This window comes from Tetrao urogallus, assembly GCF_951394365.1.
Source record: "Tetrao urogallus genome assembly, chromosome: 1".
Classification (NCBI taxonomy): domain Eukaryota; kingdom Metazoa; phylum Chordata; class Aves; order Galliformes; family Phasianidae; genus Tetrao; species Tetrao urogallus.
Window position 1 is genome coordinate 183953900 of NC_136813.1, and position 21188 is coordinate 183975087.

Consider the following 21188-nt stretch of genomic DNA (forward strand, 5'->3'; position numbering starts at 1 on the left):
GCAATTTTAATTGGGACCTCCCTGTAGAAGTCAGCACTACCAAGATTTTAACTAATAATCTACAAGACTATACAGAGAAAAACTAAATGCTGAGAAAAATAAAAAGAGAGAAGTCACATTTGTGTTCTGATGTGGCTTTCATTAAGAGAAAAGCTAAGCTGATGCAAACCTCCACAGCTCCAAGGAGTTTATATCTATCTATATAATGCATATTCACACAAGTCTATTTATTTATTACAAATGAAATTCTGAACCACTAGTTCGGTTCAGGTCTAGACAGATCTGGAAAAACTTAAGTAGTGCTAATTCCATCCCACTGAATTCCTTCAGCAGAATCATAGAAAGCCTGATTTCTGCTACAGCAAGGACATGAGTAGCTTAACTCATATTTCATAACCTTAGCTAAAAAGGTGAATATACAGAAACTACTCCTAAGCAGCAGATGTTCAAATTCCACACAGACATCCATGGTTAGAAATATTGTGTCCATCCAGTATAATATTTCAGTGAGAATCTAGCAGAAGTCTAGGACAAACTAGACAACAGATAAGTTTCCACTACATGAGAAATTTTTCTGTTCAATGCTACCATTATGCTCATTATTGTATCCCCTATTACAACATTTTTCAATTTTTTTTTATTTTTTTTTTTTAAATTCTAAATCAGACTATAGACTTTAAGGATAAGAATGTCAATAATATTTATATGCTTCATGCTAAATTCATGCTTAATTCTGCACAAAATCATAACAGCCATAAGCCTGCAGCCGTTAACTTCACCTACAATGCAGCAATGATTATCTATGCAAATACATGTATATGTCAATATGCCGCATGTACAGGAAGCCTTTTCATGAACATAAGAACAGTCAGAAGCCTAATATGCTTCAGTGCAAGTTTAAAACCATGAAATCAAAAGTTAAAGCATCTTATAACAGTACTTAACAGCCTAGAGAAGTTGCAGTTGTTCCATTCCTGGAAATGTTCAAGGCCACACTGGACAGTGCCCTGGGAAGCCTGATCTATTGGTTAAAAACCCTGTCCATGGGTCATTGGAGCCATATCATCTTTGAGGTCCCTTCCAATCCAAGTCATTCTATGATTCTATTCTCCACTCCCTCAGCTGTAGCCAGCTAGTGTCTGTAGCCTGGATTTAGAAAATAACACAAAAATAAGATGTATATAAAAAATTAGAAAGTATCAAGAAAAATCAGAAGGTATAAAAACAATAATTGATTTAAAAAAAACCCTTAGATTTCTACTTTGTGGAGAAAAACAAATATATGTCTAATAAAATCTTTTTCAGATTATAGCCCTAAGTTTGAAGTTACTACTCTGTGTTTCCACTACATACACATATTTGCACATGCCATTTTTGAAGTTTTAGTACACATAAGGAGATCACATTTAGATGTGCTGCCATATTTTTCAAGCAGTAAAAACCCACAAAGTATTTCATTACATGAGAAACTCTTAAGAGCACAACATGTCATGAACTGGTTCTTTGACTTTCATTCCCTTTCATTGCTCACGCAAGGACCAACCCCAGAATGTTCTTCCGTGACTAGGTCTCCTGATGTATAGCTAACCTGGTGGGGAGTCTGGCATGCCAGTGAGACTACAAAGAGAACATGTTTTGGAAATGGCGAGTGCATGCTACACATGTATCTTCTACGTTACTAAATACTGATACTGTTTGAAAGTACCTGAAAATATTCACTTGTAGGATTTCAAGTCAATCTGATTTTATCACCTTGGAACAGATAAACATGCTCCCCCAGTGTTTTCTGTTCCTTCACATTAGCTTTTTTAAAGTCCTGTTTAAACACAAACGCATCCTGACAACTTCAGAATACAATACAATACCCTATTAAAAAAAAAAAAAGCCAAAACAAACATCAAGGGGGATTGCTCATTGCCTGCTCAGCAACAAGAGCATTACAGATGCCCACTCATGCACCATCCTCCCAAACACATGCATGCAGCAAAAACAAAATTATTGCTCCACAGTGCTCTGACTCAGAAAGGGTACTCAGGGAATAGCTACTGAATTTAGCAGCAGAGGCTGTCTGTTTAGTACTTTACAGTGGACTGAGCATTAGTGAGTCACTGCTGCTGTAGCACAAAACCAGTGTGGAGACATCACAGACTGCAAAGGAGAAGAAGCCTGGCCATAACCAGTGTGCAAGAGAAAATTGAAACCGAAGGGTTATGTAAGGGTTTTCTATACAAGAGGGCAAGACCTAAAGCATCATACCATCATCACTGATCTCTTTGGTTTTGGCAAGCGCTCCCTGCTAACTCATTGCAGGGGGCAAAAAAATTCCTTTTGTAATGAAGCTGAAACCTGCTGAGATGTGTACCAGGTCACATTGCTAAAACATTTGAGGAAATACTCTGAAAACATAACCAGTGATGAATTTCAGGTTGTTAACTACAGCTTAAAAAAGAAAAAAAAAAATCATGTTCTTCCCTAGTAATGTTAGAGGTGGTTGTAATGAATATGTTAATGGAGGCATGCAGGGGAAAAGATAATAGTCCCTCCTTCGTATGGCCCACTCACTGTTGTGCTGACCACATTACTAGGGGATAGGAACCCAGCACTTTTGACCCTTCTTCACACGGCCTTCTCGAGTACATCCACCGCATCACAGAAATATTTTTCACTGTACTAGTTCAATATGGCACAAACCAACAACTTTACATCTTTGGCCTGGATTTAATTTCAGAATTCATTAAATCAATAAGGTTATTTGGCATTATGGGGGGTAATATAGACCCGGTTCAAGGGAAAGTACAAATTCTGCTTTGTTTTGTTCTTCTGTTTAAAAGGAAAACTAACATCTAATTACTTCATCACTTACTTTAACACTCAACTTGTCACGTGAAAAATAAATGAACAATTAGGTTTGCCACAATTATACCTGTCATATTTTCACAGAACAAAATTTATTGCCTAAGGGTAGTTTTAATTACAATCAAGTGGGGATTGATTGAAATTTTAATAAGAAATACCAAATTGAAAATACATTAAATCCCCAAACAGTTATATTATAAAACAAAACAAAACAAACAATCTCAGTCTCAGGGTATACTGAATCTTAGGACTGGCAGAACTTCATTTGTTATTAATAAATGAAAATCTTGAAGTAGGCTTATGATAACACTTAACTAAACATAGATAAGGTGCTGAAAATTCACAAAATGTGTTTATATCAGCCAAGGATAAGGAGTACTGGCTTAAAACTAGGAGAGAGAAAATTTATATATTAAGAGGAAATATTTTACTCAGGGGATAGTGAAGCACTGGAACAAACTGCCCAAAGAACCTGCGGATGCCCCATCCCTGGATGCATTCATGGCCAACGTTGGATGGCCAAGGTACTGGGCAGCTTGATCTGGTGGGTAGCAAATGAATTGGAACTGGATGATCTTTAAGATACCCTCCAACCCAAGCCATTCTGTGGGTCCATGACAGATATTACCACCTGCACTTTTGATTCTATTATATTCAGGCTTTTCAATATTCGATATTTGACTGTATTATATTCAATACTTAACATGTAAAAGTTGCTTCTAAAGGATTTCTATTTGAGACCACTTAAAAACCTATGTTGCTATTTTTAAAACAATTCTTAAAATTAATATTAAATGAAAGTTATATTTTTCTGGCCATCACAATCCAGTGCCAATCCTCTCTCTCGAGAACTGGTGCTCTACATCTTCCCCTGATGGTAATTTTGTTTGACTAAGAGCATTTCCACCAGCTCAAAAGAAGACTAGAGAAGAAACTGATTGCTTTTGTGCTTGCAAAATATTAATAGAATTTTATAAATGCAGTGTATAAAGTATCAAAGGCATACTTTCTAAAAGGAAAGAATACAAAAATATAAGATAAATTAAAAGCCTAGAGCTTGCTTAAGTAGAACATAGACAAAAAGAACACTGACTTGAAAAACTTTATTCACTAACCTTGCTGACAAAGCATCAGAGAATCCTCTTTTCAGAGCAAAGATGTCCCTAGGTAATTAGAAGTCTGATACTGAAGCATTACCAGAACTGTGAGAGCAGCTAATATCCCTGCAAATATCCATCTACGGAGGTTAATTCATAGGTATCCTGTCCAGTCCATATTCTGACCATCTGCCACTCTTCACTGAAATGTCTTGAAGAGTGAGGAAGATGATAATGATGTTTAAATATATACAGAGACCAATAGAAAATAGATTTTACTCTCATCCACGTGCTATGCAAACTAAGATCCAAGCCCTTCTGTATTATCCTCTCTTTTGGTTACACAAATCTTCCATTCCCCGTACACTGGCTCAGCAATGGTTGAATCGAGGAATAACAAAGGAAGAATAATGTAATTCCATTCAATCCAGCTTGTGATTAATTAAGAGTCCTCAGATTGAAGACACATCTGATGCCACATCGCTAATTTTCTGGACAGCAATTAGAGATATAGAATCTTATTCCAATACTATAAAAAAGACAAAGCTACAAAAAAAAAATAGCAGTAAGTCTCTCTTCCTCACAACACTAGGAACAGACATGCGAACACTTGCAGAGAGACCACTGAGCAGCACTTTCACCTTCATGTGAGAAGTTAAATCTATATGTATGGTAAATCTGGTGCCTTTAGGAATCTAACTGAAAAACAGTAATTTGTATTCTCTAAGCAGATACATGAAAGGAAGTGAAAAATGTTTCTGGACAGACACTGGACTTTGAAGAAACTGTGATTTCATCACATTAACACATCATAAAATCATTGTTTCTTGAGGCTTGCCAATCAAAGGGGAACTTTTAATTCACCAAAAAGATTAACTTAAAAAAGCAAGTGATGCACCTCAGCCTCTAGTGTTTTATTTGGGTTTTTTACAGGTGAAGTTTACATTTGTTTATCAGCAGATTCATAACTGGATCACAGAAAGTTACAAGCTGCAATTTAGGCCTTCAAAAAATAGCACAAAACAATACATTATGCTGCTTCCATTCAGCTGATCCCACTTTCCGAGCTTTTCCACAGAGGCTTATGATGTGATGAAAGTGCTGAGTTTCTGGGGAAATATGCCTTCTGTATTGTGCATAAAAGGCCAACGTAGCATAGAAAGTTGACAGGAACTGCCCGTAAGGAACGTGTTAGCATAGGAATTCCATTAGAAAGCACAAGAGGTGAAATAAAGGTAGCAAGTGCACACCTTAGAATTGTAAAGAAAAATCTATCAAACAAAGATGCCAAGAGAATGTATTACCTGAGTCTGCATTATATTGCCAAGAAGACAGAAATATGGTATTTCTTCTTAACTAGACCTACAGCAACTCATTTCAGAGGATTCAAGCCCTGATGATCTGACTTCTTTAAAGCTTGTCTGGAAAAGCCCCAGATTTACCTGCATTCTTTCTCACAGCTTCCAATTAGCCACACTCCTGAAATACCAGCACAGAAAATGCTACCAAAATGCTTGAGGAAAACTCAAATGTTTCTGGAAGCAATCCATTACACTACTGAATTCAAACTTTTATGCAGCCATACATTGCATTTCGGTATACTTTAAGTGTTTAAAAAGCATTATAATCACATTATAGATGGATCACCTAACACTCAGAAAACAAAATGCTGAACTTAGAGGGGGAAAAAATTTGATTGTTTGAAAGGAAAGACAATTTGACTACTCGTTGTACATTAGGTAATGCAATTATACCAATGTGTGGGGTTTTGTTGTTTGCAACATTCAAAAACAAGGGAACAGAGCTCTATGATAGGCTTAAAAATCAGAATCTGATGTCCTTTTCACAATTTAATGGGTTCTCACTGCAGAAAGAGTGCTACTGAAGTTGAGAGCTAGTCAGATTTGTGTACAGATTTCATTAGTCAAATCAGGTATTTTATATTTAATTCTACTCAGGCTCCACAGTGACAATGTATTGTGTTCAGCTACATCTTACTAAAATTCAACCAAGAAAAAGGAAAAAAAAAATCTGAAAATGACAGTTTCATTCCTGCAATGTATTCATTAGGGAAATGAAATAACTGTAACTATGCTCTTCTTTCAAATAGTAAAGCTTATGGTTTTGCTCTTTTAAATTAAGAAACAAATGTCAGAGTGGTAGTGATCTTTCGTTGATTTTTTCTTGACAATTGTGTGCTTGAGAACTTGTTGTTACACACATCTGAGACTTTTGCCATTATCTTCTGATCTTAGGCCTGTGTGTGAAAGGACCATGTTTAAAGTTAGAAGAGAAATGAGGGAAAATGTGCTGGAAGATGAATAACCTGTTATCAGTCATACTCTAGAGGATGACCTGGAGCATGATGCAGCCAGCCAAGATTACTAGAAGACCCTTGTGCATGATATCTAAGGTTCTTCTGTTCCAAATACGTACATAAAATGATTAATGGGATGGAAGTATCTGCTCTAGAACAGTTATTCATTATCTGTAAAACAGCTTTTCGAAGAGATACTTGAAGAGTCAGGACTCCTTTTGGAAGACACAAAGGCTGATAGCAGGTTTGGCTGAGGTTATCTACTAAACGCCAAAACAAATCTGGCAATAGTGGACAAGGCAGCACTTGCTGAAACCAGTCAGAGATCAATTTAGAGCAGATAGGAGAAAACACTTTTTTACCCAATAAATAGTGAGCTCTTGGAATGACTTACTGCAGGACATAGCAAAAGCAGGTAGTACAGGCAAGTTTCTGAATAAGCTTACCAACAGATACTGAAGGGAACAAGCAGAAATGTGTTCTTTAAAATTTCTAATTCAAATACTGTAAGTAGTAGATTACACACATAGACAAAACAAGGCTTGCATGCTCTGCCTACCCAGCAACTTCCCACATCAGTGTCAGGACAGAAGACTGACTATGTAGGCTACCTTGACCCATGGCACTCCGTGTGCTCTTATCCCATAAGCTAACCCCTGGCTTTATTATCACTCCAAATAGAAAACTGAAATCTTACTGCTTTGCTAGGGGAACAACTTTTCTGTGGGCCTTCTAACTATTGATAAATGTAACTTCCAGGTTTAAATAGCAGGAGACCAGTATGACTCAATGTAATGAATAAATTCAATCAGTTCTTTCATACACTTCATCTGTACCAAGTATTACCAACTCATTTCAATACCTGTAGTTTTTCCTGTCCACATACATACTACTAAGGAAAAACAAGTGATGAGAAAAACATGAAAACACAGAAAACAAAGGGCACGTCAGGAACTCCTACTGTTCTTGATAAAATCTGTCTTGCCCTGAAAGGTTTTTTATTTCCAACATTACATACTGATTTTCAGGGCAAAAGTTGCTATGAGATCAGGACATTGAAATTTTTAGCCTGAAGACCCAAAAGTCCTTGATGATTTTGCACATAACCATCAGGCAGAGTTCCATTCACCTTCATTTGTGTTTTTAATCTGTCCTCTGAAATGCAAATGAAACTGAATTACTCTCAAATGTTTTGAGAATATACTAAAACTCTAAAATCCTTATAGAAAGAGCCACAACTCAAAGAGAACTTGTCATATTTAAGTTCTGTAGGGCTTTTTTTGTTTGTTTGTTTTTTAAGATGGGAATTAAAAATCTCTAAAATACATTCCTCATCATTTGGAATATTTATCCATAGGACTGGATGAGCTACACCCTCGGGTGCTGAGGGAGCTGGCGGGGGTGATTGCCGAGCCGCTCTCGGTCATCTATCAGCACACCTGGTTAACTGGTGAGGTCTCAGAGGATTGGAGGCTTGCTGATGTGACTCCCATCTTCAAGAAGGGCTGTAAGGAGGATCCAGAGAACTATAGGCCTGTTAGCCTGACCTCAGTACTGGGGAAAATAATGGAGCAAATCATCTTGGGTGAGATTACACAGCACGTGCATGGTGTCCAGGGGATCAGGCCCATCCAGCACTGGTTCATGAAAGGCAGGTCACGCTTGACCAACCTCATCTTCCTCTATTGACTGGGTGACCAGACTGGTAGATGGGGGAAAGGCTGTTGATGTAGTCTACCTAGACTTCAGCAAAACCTTTGACATAGTCTCCCACAGGCTTCTTCTGGGGAAACTGGCTGCCTGTGGCCTGGACAGGTATACAATCCTTTGGGTAAGGAACTGGCTACAGGGCCCTGACCAACGGGTAGTTGTTAATGGAGCTAAGTCCATCTGGCAACCCGTTTCAAGTGGTGTCCCCCAGGGGTCGGTACTGGGGCCCATCTTGTTTAATGTCTTTATTGATGACCTAGATGAGGGGATTGAGTGTACCCTCAGTAAGTTTGCAGATGACACTAAGCTGGGAGGTGGTGTTGATCTGCCTGAAGGTAGGGCGGCCCTTCAGGGGGATTTAGGCTGGATCGCTGAGCTGAGGTGAATGGAGTAAAGTTCAACTTCTTTATTTTGGGGAGATTTTGGGGAGATTATCTAAATAGAACTCCTCAGATCAAGAAATAAACAAGTACAGTTGTCTCTGTCTATCAGGCAGAAGCAAACAAAAGGAAAACAGAAATATCTTAAGAATGTCATGTTTTCAGCCTGGTGGGTAGCAAAACTCCATCACAATTGCTCTCACTTCCCCTCCTTGAAGGAAGGTAGAGAGAAAGCACAATGGAAAAGGGGCTTGGGGGTTAAGATACAGATGTATTAATGTCATAATAACCATTATAATAACCATTAATGTCATAGGCAAAACACAACATACTCAATATATGGATATTAATGTAATTTACTTCCTATCATTAACAGGCAAGAGCAGCAAGGAACTAAAAGCAAACTAAAATAAAACCCTTCTACCCATCCACTCTCTTCCACATCTTCCACCTGAGCAGCACAGCAACATGGGGGCTGTGGTCAGTCCATAATACTTGATCTCTGCTGTTCCTTCAAGGTCACTCTCTGCCCCTGTTCCACTGTGGAGTCCTTCCCACAGAATGCTGTCCTTCCTGAACTCACCCCATGTGGGTTTCCCCACAGGCCACAACTCTCACACACCATATAGCAGAAGCCCACCATTCAGGAACTGCTCCAGCACTGTCCCCTCAGACAGCAACTCCCCCGGCCCTCCTGACCCACCACGGGATCCTCTTCATAGACTGCAGCTTCAACCCAGGGCCGCTCCTGCAGGGGTATCCATGAGCTGTACATCATTCAGGCCACAGCCACTGCTGCACTGTGGACTCCTCCATGACTGCACATGGAGATCAGCTCCACACTGTACCCATGGGCTGCAGGAGGCAGCCCGCTCTACCACATGCCTGTCTTGGGCTGCAGGGAGCTTCTACTCTGTGCCTGGAACACCTACTGCACTCTCCTTGGGGGCCGCAGGGCTGCTTCTCTCTTATTTCTCACTTCTGTCTCCCAGCTGCTGCGTGCACAGCAGTTTTGCCTTCCTTAAACCTGCTCTCCCATTGACACATTCAGCATTGCTCAAGGCTCAGCTCTGGCAGCAGCAAGTCCCTTTTGGAGCTGGCTCTGATCTGACATGGGGCAGTACTGGACTCTGCTCACTGAGGCCACTCTGACAGCCAAAACCTTGCCACAAAAGCCCAGTGCAAAGCAGAAGCTGCCTGAGGGTAAGTTTCAGCTAAGCAGGGTAGCAATACCCTGGAGGCAAAAGCTGGGATAAATCCAGGAAGAGAAAGAACAAATGTTTGGATTGCATTCTTTCGCTTTAAAACTGAGTTTCTGAAGCTGAAAAAGTAGCGAAGCAAAAGGAAATCTGAAGAACTCTGAAGCAGTTTCACCTTTTCACTGCTGCTAAGCCAACTCCCCCCCCCCCAGCTCAGTCTAAAGCACAGTGTAGTGGAGCTAGGCACCTGCAGAATATCTTTCTCAAATGAAATTTGAGTATCCATAAATCTAGATAAAGAAACTCAATGTAACACACAAACACACACACAAGAGTTTCCAACAGAGTTTGAATAACAGCAACAACATAACCTCTGGCAAATTAGCCATGGACATTTATTTTATTTTATAAGGGAATTAGCTAAATGAATAAATGAAGCAGACTGAATAGAAGAGAAATGCTGCAGCAATCATCACTCCTGTTTTCTCCACGTATCTAATGGGAAAGCAACAAAGAAACTACGGTATCAGTAACCATCTACTGTGTAGGGAGAAAGAAGTTAAACTGCGAAGGTGAACACACAATAATACGATTAGCTGCAAGCTCTTTTTATCTTTCATTATCTCAGTCACTCTTAAAACTCTAGCTGCAATACAGTGCTAGCAGGACAGAGATTCAGCAGGTGTCTCTCTAAGCTAGCGTACTAGATACCACTTCAGCATTCTATACGGTTCTGGTCTACAAAAATTAAAACAATGACTCATGCCTATCTATGGGAAGTGGGAGGGATGACCCCTTTATATCTGTCAACAGGAATACTAGATATGCAGCAGCCAGAGCAACTAAACCATGGAAAGTAAAAGCACTGAAACAGGCAATATCTGTAAGAACTTCCATCGCAAGCCTTTTGATTTATTTTTCCAGACTTTTATGATGCCTTGCAAGTTATGTGAGTTATGTGAATCTATCCTCTGGGACATAATGTTGTATCTATAGAACCTGGATTTCAGTTAATAAAACAAGACTCAAGGCAAGATAAGTAAAAACAAATTCATATATCTGACAAGTGGACAAGCTGACAAATGTTTGACTTCATAAGTGTCACATATCACTAGCTGTCATTCCAAACCATAATTTTTTCTGCTTCAGCAAGTACAACTGACTTTCAAAATAGATTACATTAACATCTGGAGATTTAAGTAAGGTTGATACAGGCTAACTGACTCAGTAAAAGTCCAGAAAAGCCTTTTTCCCTGGTGTGAAAATTTTCCAGGCAAAGCCAGTTTTAAAAGAACCGCAGTACCAGTTTTAAAACTCACATGCAAAGCTTCTGTCATGTCTGCAGCTGCAATTTCTATTATTTGGAGCAGCTCTAGTCATGAACTGAAATCTAGACATAATACTGCAAAAAGGAGATGACAGTGTCATTTCTGAATACTCACATGAAGTATTCAGAAATAAAGTTTAGACATTTCCCATCTTGGTGAATTACTTGGCATACACAGAATTGTTGGAGATATAAAAAGTAAACTTATAAATAGAGCTAGAGTCCTGACTCTGTAATCCTACTGAAGAAATATCTAATAAAAAAAAACACAAAAAAAGAACGGAAAAAATCCCAATCCTTTTTAAAGTGACAGCTACTCTGCCCAATTGTCTCAAAACACGTTACAAATGCTTATTTAAGCATTTGTATTGGGAGATACTCAAGCCTTATTTCAGATGGGCAGGAAAATATGAAGGATCTGGATACACTTTAACAGCTATGTTCAAATGATATCTAAAGTAAACTCCTCAATTCCTGCCATAGTGCTGCACCTTGGACATGTCCCAATGTCACACACAGGGAACCTGTCTCCTAGCTCACAATCTGTGCCTCAGTTTCCATGGAAACTCACTTTGCTTAGTTTTCAGAAGAAACTAAGGCATAAAGGCTAGAATGAAGATATCTGATTGCTATGTCTAAAGAAATTTGGAGAATAAAGTGCTTCCTGCCTTGTATCAGGAAATAATGTTGCCAGCAAGAGCAGAGAAGTGATCATCCCTCTATATTCACCACTGGTGAGGCTGTACCTTGAGTACTGTGTTCAGTTATAAGACCCTCTCTACGAGAAGGACATTAAGGCCCTAGAGTGTGTTCAGGGAAGGACAATGAAGCTGATGGGGGGTCTGGAGCACAAGTCTTATGGGAAGCGGCTGAGGAAACTGGATTTATTTAATCTTGAGAATAGGAGGCTCAGGGGAGACCTTATCACTCTGTGTAACTACCTGAAGGGAAGCTGTGGCAAGGTGGGGGTCAGCCTCTTCTCCCATGTAACTAATGACAGGGCTAGAAGGAATGGCCTCAAGTTGTGCCAGGAGAGATTCAGGCTAGACATTAGTAAATACTTCTGAAGAGTGGTCAGGCACTGGAAGGGGCTGCCCAGGGAGGTGGCGGAGTCACCATCCCTGTAGGTGTTCAAGAATTGTTTAGATATTTTACTCAGGGACATGGTTTAGTGGGAAATATTGGTGACAGGTGGATGGTTGGAAGTTTTTTCCAACCTCAGTGATTCTATGATTCTTTGAAACAGGAAATAGGACATTTTAATGTTGTTTCTAAAATTTTCTGCAGATCAAGCTTGCAAATGCTGTTTGTAGCTATTCTTTTATTATTATTTTCTCTCTCAATTTTGACTGTTACTTATAATATCTAAACTCTCTTCAGATGAAAAAATAACAACAAAAATTTTCCTTTAATAGAAGATCAGAGATGCTCCTCAGTACCTAACTAGTAATAGGCTATTCACTTGGGCAAAAGAAGGCTAAGGGCTGCAAAAACACACTGCACCTTAGGTGTAGCACGCAGCATTGGGTCAAACATCACTTTAAGCTAAATTTTTTAAGTTTCATTTGCCACAGTGAAAAGGATAAGTGAGAAACAAAATCCCAAAACAGCCTTTTGGAAAACACTTATTTCAAATATACTCTTTTATAAAGTAATTTATATTCAAATTTAAAAAAAAAAAAACAAAAAAACTTAATTTGTAAATGATGACATAAAAGTCAGGATCTTTACAATTTTTTTCTGCATCAGTAATAAAGAGATGCATAATGAGTCAATTCTGTAATTTTGTATGAAGTAGGTTTTAAATGTCTGTGGGAAAATATTTCTTACTCCTTAAACCAAATTTTATAAATTAACAAGTCATGCACTCTTTTCAGTATTTCTAACAATACTCACAAAATACTTAATATGCATCCCTCTTCTTGCATTTTCATCCTAAGTTTTTCTTCTGTGGTTCACAGTTTCTAGTAACCACCACCTAGCAAATACCTCTGAGTTAAAATCAGGGTTTCCTCTATTCTCTTTGTCCACTACATACCTATTTCAATCACCATTGAAGCTGCTCCCAAGCATAAATTAACATGGAAGAACAATATAATTTCATTCTTTACAGAATTAACATGTCACCATTGTCCAAATTTTTCTTATTTTCTCATATGGAAACAGATACGACATCACAAAGCTTTTCTAACTTAATCAAGCCTTTCTGTGTAAGGCACAGTAATTCTGTCTTTCACAGAGAGTTACTGAGCACAATGGTACATGAAAACAGGAATAATTTAGTATGCAAATGTTATTTTTTATTTAAAGGTGCACTTGCAACTTAAGGGAAGCCAACGTATTATTAGAAAAGTCATTAATACTTGCTTATTATAACTTTACCCAAGCATTGTTTGTGTAGCACGCCTAGGGAAGATCGTGGCACCCCTGGGATATACTGGAACAATGACACCGCTGATAACCTTCACTGGCACCTTTCTCATCGCATTACTGGAGGATGTATGATCCTCTTCCATCAAGCTCTTTTTGGGATTCAGGTCTTAATTAACACTTTGAGTCATGTTAGCCCCAATGGTAAAACCCTCTGCGCAGTCATTAGTAACAGTTCCATTCAACTCCACTCCCGATTTCACAGAAAATGTGACCCTGGAGATTTAAGATAACTCAAATTTCAGATAAATGATTCAGCTTCAGACAAAGTTTACAAAATACATGCATAAAGGTAGACCTTGAAAAAAAGAAGAAAAACACATACGGAAGGTGAAGAAATTCTTTTAATAGACACTATTGGCTCAGATTCAGGAAATAGCAAACAAGCTTCACGTGTATAAAAACCTTCCTAAAAATAGGAAGGTTTAGAAATCAGGAGTCACTGAAAGCTCTGATATAAATCCGGGATAACTGCAAATAGAAAAGCCAGTACAAATAACTGAGCCGTAAGGAGCTCTTAAGGTGATAGCACAAGGGAAACCAGCATAAAATGCTCTAGAATTAAAAATAATGTAGAATACGAGTCAGCAAAGAAATCTGCCTAGGGCTGAGATTAATAAAAGGGTATTTCTCCCCTTAAGTAATGTTTTTTAGGCTTTTTCTTTTTTTAAATTTTAAATTGGACTAAGTCCCTAGGTACATGAATATGCATAAGAAATGCATTTTTTAAAGAAACAATAACAGAATTCCTCAGAACAACTAACCTTGATAATGGTTGAGAAGAATATCTGAATCAGAAATCAGAAGTTAAATTAAACAGTGAAATTAGTATTGAAAGGATTGATCAACACTGACACAGCCTTATTAATGCTCAGATATAAAGCTCATTTCTAAATCAATGATTGATTGAACATAGCCGGAAAGCTGATCTGAAGCAAAAGACTTTGTCAATTTTATTTTTGAACGCACATAAATATTTAAATTACAAACAAACAGCAGCAACAAAAATAAAATGGAGAGAGGGAAGTCTATGAAAGCACATGAGATTACCATGTAGATATATATAGAGAGAGAATTAGAACATAAAAGTAAACAAAATTCACAGAACCTTGTGCCAAAGCAAATACTGGAAATCTGATAACATTTGCAAGTCAACTCAGTCCTTCTTGAACAAAAGTAAAGTTTCAGCAGACCATTTCAAGCAGTTTGCTGCAAAAAGTATTTCAAATGTATGTTGCAATCATGTAATTAATGTTTGCAAATTCTGGTGGTTCGCAGTCAAAAAAAAAATCCAAAATTGTAGAGGTTATCTCCACAGCACTGATTAGAATTTAAAGAACGGCAAAGCAAATGCAGTTCTGGGAAGTAGGAGAGAGCTAAGATACTGCCATCATTTGAGGGTGAATTTCACTGTGCACTGATACAGATGCCAAGCCAAATTCTTGCTGTTATGCACAGAACCACTGTGTACATCCTGAAATGATGGCATGTAGTTAAAAATAGTAAGTGCTGTACATTTGTTGCAGCACTGGCAGTAATGCCAGCCTCAAGCATTAAAGACATTGTGAGTCACATCCTCCAAACTAATAAAATTGGTTTTAAACTCATAAGTCTTTAGCCACTACTGCATCTGAAGGACTTTCATTTGCCTTCAGGTTGTATTGGCTTAATTGTTTAAAATTATCTGAGAAGTCCTAAAAAACTTTTTTTGAAAAAGAAAAAAGAAAAGATATAAAAGTGGTCTGAAGGAGTGTTCTTTCCCTAATTTAATCTTCTTTTACTTCAAGGAACTGAATCATATTACCCTCTTCAAAGAGTGATCGAGCAGTTGCCTAACATGAAGTTGGATGCCCTTCACCTAGATTCACAGAAGAACTGTTCTAGAATCTTTTCTAAAGTAAACATGATATACTTATCTGATTTTCTCAGGGCTTTATGATCACAACATCACACATACACAAAAATCCCTACAAGAATCCTGAACCTAAGGAAAACAGTAAGAGTTGGCTGTGATAAGTTCAACAAAACAGACTTATATGAATGGAAAATAACAGAAAAAAAAAAAAAAAAGGTGTATTTTGCAGTAATAATACAAAGTCCATAGAATACATAGACTACATAAACACATGCCTACTGAGTTAGGAAAGGAAAGCAAAGAAAAATATTATCGGCATTTTACATCTATTTGACTGAAGCAGAGAAGTTTTACCAGATAACACTGGTTTACATTACGTGTTAGGGAAGCTATGGGAAATGGAAGAATAAACTTCTGTTAAGCAGAAAACGCATACCTTCTGTGGTACCTAAGCACAAAGAACTGACTAAGCGAATGACCTCTCATTTCTCTCATTTCCACAAGAAGTTTAGCCCCCAGCATAGTATGCAGCAGCAGTTTCACTTGCAGACTGATTCTCCAGTTGAGTCAAACTGTACTGATAAAAGGGCTGCTAGGATGGAACTCATTTCTCCCAGCTTTACACCTGCAGCATAGGCATATATATCCAGACACCTCTGATAAAGAAAGAGAGAAGTCCATATTTCTGGCTGTAGTTCATCCCATTTTAAAGGCATACTGAGAATGTGTCAGGTCAATCCTGACTAAGAAGTGCCTCCTTTATTCCGCTGAATGAAAGGGGAGATTTGGACAACCAGCGGAGTTCTAAAATCTACATCTACAGTACAGATGTATAAAGTTAGGCAAATTAATCCTTCTTTCTTCTCACTTTCACTTTAAATGACACATCTGAACTCATCTGCAAGTCAAAGTAGATATGCAATTCCTCAGGGAATCCCAACCTGTTATTCCATCCAAGCCTATTCCTGATAGCTCTGCTCTATAAAAAGCATGTTTATGAATTCATCCAGATCCTCCATGCATGTTTGTTCACTATCTTCTGAAAATGAAACTAAACTTTTTTAGGATTCATATTTTTGTGAGTATGAGTTAAAACAAAAGCATACCCAAGACTGGTGCCTTCCACAATAGAACAGAAAGAGACTACTGACAAAAGCCCTTTCAAGAAATAGCTGCAGTGTATTCAAATAATAAAGAATCAAGAGATTACTAAACAGCACAGTCTTCACACTGGCAGTTCAGGATTAACTTTGCTAGTACATGATTGAAATACAGATAAAATTATCAAGTAAGAAGAATAAGTCTGAATATAAATCCTATTCACCCATGGCTACATTTGTTGAAGGAGAATTAGTTGCTACTACCAAGAAAGAGCGATGAACTGAAAAGGTGAAGAGACCAAATATTAACAGATTTATTTAGCAATAATACCAAAATTAACATTATAACTTCAATAACACAGTTGTATTTAAATGTCTTAAGAAAAAGGTTGTTTCCTCAAGATCATGACTGACTGTAAATTACAGTGATCATAAACATTCACATGCATCACTTAGAGGAATATTTTCCAGTCTCTTTATGGCTTGATTTGTTACTTGGACGTGGTTCCTCATCTGTCAGTCAATATTATAAGCATCTGCACTATGCCAACTAACTGATGAGTTCATTTTTTTACCACGAAGTCACGAGCTCTTTTTACATGTCATGTCCTGTATATATCAGGCTGACACTGCCCATAACCATACAGGCAGGAAAATAAACAACAAAAGCATGATTCAAAAATACACACATATATACATACATACATATATATGTATATGTATTATACATAGATTATTACACACACACACACATATATATATATATGTATTTTAATGGTAAATAGAAAATGTAACCAATTAGTACTCACCACCAAAGCCTTAGATCTGTTGCTCAGCAGTTTTTCAATGTCTCTGGCTGCAATTTCCACTAGCTGACGAGGATTGTTGGCTTCCACAGTATACAAATCTTTGTTTTTCAAATATATCTGCAAGGGTAAAAAACAGAAATAAATAAACATGGCAAACAACATTCAAAATAAGAAAACTGATTTGACACAACAGCCATCATTAAGTAAGTCCTCTGTTTTTACTCATGATCTTCAGAATGATAAAAGGCAAATTCCAGCACGCTTTGCGAAAGAAAAACTTCAACTTTTTGTTTAAAAGGCATAAGGTGCTACTAAAAATCATCAAAACTGACTGATTCTGGTGACTGAATATTCAACTTCTAAATGCTCAAGGACTCATATTTCTATAGAGGACTAAGAGAAAAGTAAAACTGATCCCTTAAAGATGATTGAATCTGAAACCAAATAATTACTACTGAATTTAATTATTCCTTGAATGCTGAACAACAAACATATTGTTTGAAGTAAATAATTTAAATTATGATAATGTAATCAATTTAGTTCCTTATCTATTTATTCATGTTATAGTATTAGTTTTCATGAGGAAAGGAGAGGAAGAAGAAGAAAAAAATAAGACAAATAGGAAAAAAGAAGAAGGAGGAAATGGAGAAAAAAATGAAGGGGAAAAAAAATGGGAAAGAAACTGTAATTGTGTTTCTTTTGTGTCATGAAGAAAGGATATTTCTGAGGACCCATTAAATGTTTACAAAGCAGAACACACATAAAGAGGGTAATTTAATTTGTTAAACAAGGCTGCTGTAATGAAATGCATCTAACCACAAGAAGTAACGAAGGAAAAATAGAAAAACACATTTCCCCCTGTCTTTTATGTCCTACTAGAACTGTGTAAAGAAAAATATACTAATTGGCAAAAGAAGAAAAAAAAAAAAGCAGATACTTTATGGGCAAATGGGGAGAACTAACTAAGGCAACCAACAGATGGCCTGAGTTTACTCAAGCACTCCACCTCTCTGAAACACTGCCTGAGGGCTGTGCTGTCTCCTGGGAGGCAGTGCCAGGCACACACAGGAGCAGGTCCAGCACTAATGGCTGGCTGAGATCCAGCACAAGAACCAACAAACTGCACACAGGCTGAGCCTACCAGCCCTTACAGTTTTCTCAGGTTAAAGCTATGGAGACACAAAAGAGACTCACCAATATCTCTCTCTCTCTGATGCATGTAGCTGATAGGCATTGATCGCAAGCAAATTTCTAACAGTTACAGTTACATCTCCAAGTTTATATCAGGCATGTCTCATAAGCTGCCATAGGTTTCTATCACTTTTGAATTTCACATTGATGTAGAGGTTTGGGGAGGTTTGTTCATTTGGCTTCTTTTTGTCTGTGGGTAGTTCTGTAGGTTTTTTTCTTTTTTTTTCTTTTTTTTCCCCTGTCCAGAAATACAGTCTTTGCATCAGTAATTAAGTATCTGAAATAGGCTTTAATTCTTGGGATAGTAGCATCAATGCATCCTGAGCAGAAAAGCTGTGTGACCATCAAGTGTGGCAAAGGTTCTATAAACTTCATTTGTTACTGTGTACATCTGCATCATTTTCCTTGGTGTCTCTTTTTCCAGGTGTTTTCATGCAATTGCTTTTTATGTGTGATTCAAAAGAATAAGAAAATTTAAATACAGTCCCTTTTTCATTTGTGAGTTTCAATTAGGCAAAATATATTAAAATTCAGAGAGAGTGGTGATGCACTGTAAAAATGCCATGTCATTGTAATTGAGTTTTTCTCTGAATATTTTAAACAAACATTAAGAAGGTCACAAACAAATAAAATGTAAAGGCATACTCAAGAATGTGCTCAACAGGTGCAGTTTGTGACGGTAGAGATGAATTTGAGAATGCATGGGCAAATAATAATTCACTGGAATTAATCTTTCAGTACAAAATTACAGTAAGCCATACTGGTCACTGTTTGAAAACCTAGGAAAGGAAAATTTTCCTAGGTAGGAAAATGTCCATTTTCATCCCTATATGCAATTTATAGGTTGGTTGTTAGAGGAATGTTCTTTACTACAAGACTGGTGAGATGCTGGGACAGGCTGCCCAGAAAGGTTGTGGATACCCAGTCCCTGGAGGTGTTCAAGGCCAGGTTGAACAGAGCCCTGGGCAACCTGGTCTAGTATTAAATGGGGAGGGTGATGGCCCTGCCTGTGATGGGGAGTTGGAACTTGATAATCCTTGAGGTTCCTTCCAACCCGGGCCATTCTGTGATTCTGATTCTAATAGCAAATATAACCCTTTAAATCCCAATTTGAAGACATTCAAAATTTTCATCCACCCTGCTCTTATAGGAAATCTGTCCTCAGCACTCCCATCCTGAGTAGCCTGAAAGCTGCAGACTATCCAGGAGCAGTCTAGTCTATTTTATCTAAGAATAAAAGGAACTTTTGTTTTCTTTCAGCACCAGCTATAAGGATAGTTCAAAATCCTGAATCATATAGCAAGAAGACAACGGCCACACACAGCAGGAGTCCTCCCTCCTCGTACTTCAGCTTAAAGCATTTGTAACAGGCACTGTGGGTCCTGCCATTGGGAGAACCCAGATCCAATGTTAGCTTCAGAAATTATCACACGTAAGTAATCTTACAATGTTTATAACTAAAAAACACTCTCTGTATTCAACTTACCCACCTCCCATCCAAAAAAAAAAAAAAAAAAAAAAAAAAAAGATTTCTGACTCTTCTCTTTGCATTACACCATGCCAGCGCTCAGAGGACCTGTCTTCCATTTTTACCGCTGGCAGTAGATTTGTCCCACAAACTTTAAAAAAAAAGGCATCAATAATAACACAGGATTTAACACACTTCTTTATTTTCCCAAAGCATGAGACCTATCTAAACTGTCAAGGAACAGTGAAAAAAATATTCACCAATTATTTAAGAGAGGTGTACATAATTTATTTGTTGCCTGCTCCCCTTTTCTGTAATTCAACTCTAGCACTGCAGCAGTTCAGAGTAGTAGCACACAGGGAAATTACACATGCTTCAGAGTGTAGCACCTTGTAAGAAACTTTTCATTCTCAAAGCCTCCTACCTTGCAGTCAAACACAATTAGTAAAAGCTCATCTCAAATAGCCATGAAGGGTCTTATCAGCAAAGGTGTGCTCATTTGCCTTTCAAATTGCAATTTGGCAGGCTCCGTGGCTTGTTAAGAAGAGCTAATTTGAACACAATTTATTAAATTGCTTTGACCATGTGAATGTGAATTTCTGTCGGCTTTTACATCTTTAGTGCTTTAATCACTAATGTTCTCCTAAAAGCTCTCTAAATTGTCAATAAAGTCCTACCATCTCACACAGAATAATGCCTCACTGCATGACTAAGTAAAATCTATAAGGTCATAGCACAAAAAAATAATTTGTCTCTTAAGTCAATAGCCACGGACTCTTGCATTCAGGAAAGAATGTATTAAAATTACTTTCTAAATGCTAAGTATTCCTGTTTAATGAACTGCAAGGTTTTAGAAAAGAAAATGGAGGGGGTAGGAGGGTTGGGGGAAATGTTACATTAATAGGAAACAGGACAAGAACAAGGACAACAGCTGAATGTGGTAAAGATGAGAAAAAAACTGCCAATTTCTCAGCAGAACATGCATCTCTCCACTCACTCTTCAAGGACATATTTATAAATCTCTTACAAAGAGACATTCTCCTTGCTTTGTATAAGACTTGCTAGGGAAAGTCAAACATTTCTGCACAAATTGCAAGAATGAAAGATGCACATTCATTGTATGACTCGTGCTATACTGTGGCAGACACTGGCATCTTCTGCAAGGCTGGAATTTTATTTAATGGCCCTCATGCTTTATATTACAGCTAGAAAAGCTAGTTTATCATACAAGATCCTGAGAGTATGAAATCATCTGCGTTTTGGATGGCCAGCAGCCCTGGCATTGTTTGCATAGATTACACAAATAACAAAGAAGAATAGTTCATGATGAATAATTCTAAATCACAACAGAATTTCTTTGCCTCTTCTTTTGTTTGTTCTCCCATTCAAGAAACAAAGGAGATTTTTTCTTCAGAGGTAACATGGCTGAAGTTTAGGTTGCATATCTGC

At 37.7% G+C, this 21188-nt stretch overlaps 1 protein-coding gene across 5 annotated transcripts in view; it reads right to left on the bottom strand.

Moving 5' to 3' along the window:
- The window catches only part of CACNA2D1 (calcium voltage-gated channel auxiliary subunit alpha2delta 1), a gene marked incomplete at both ends in the record, with an annotated part of 353068 nt that overhangs the window by 264066 nt on the left and 67814 nt on the right, over positions 1-21188 (bottom strand). For all 5 annotated transcript variants that reach the window (XM_079549445.1, XM_079549444.1, XM_079549443.1 and 2 more), the window contains one exon: positions 17081-17197. In XM_079549445.1, coding sequence (XP_079405571.1) covers positions 17081-17197 — 117 coding nt within the window. The remainder of the gene's footprint in view (positions 1-17080; positions 17198-21188) is intronic.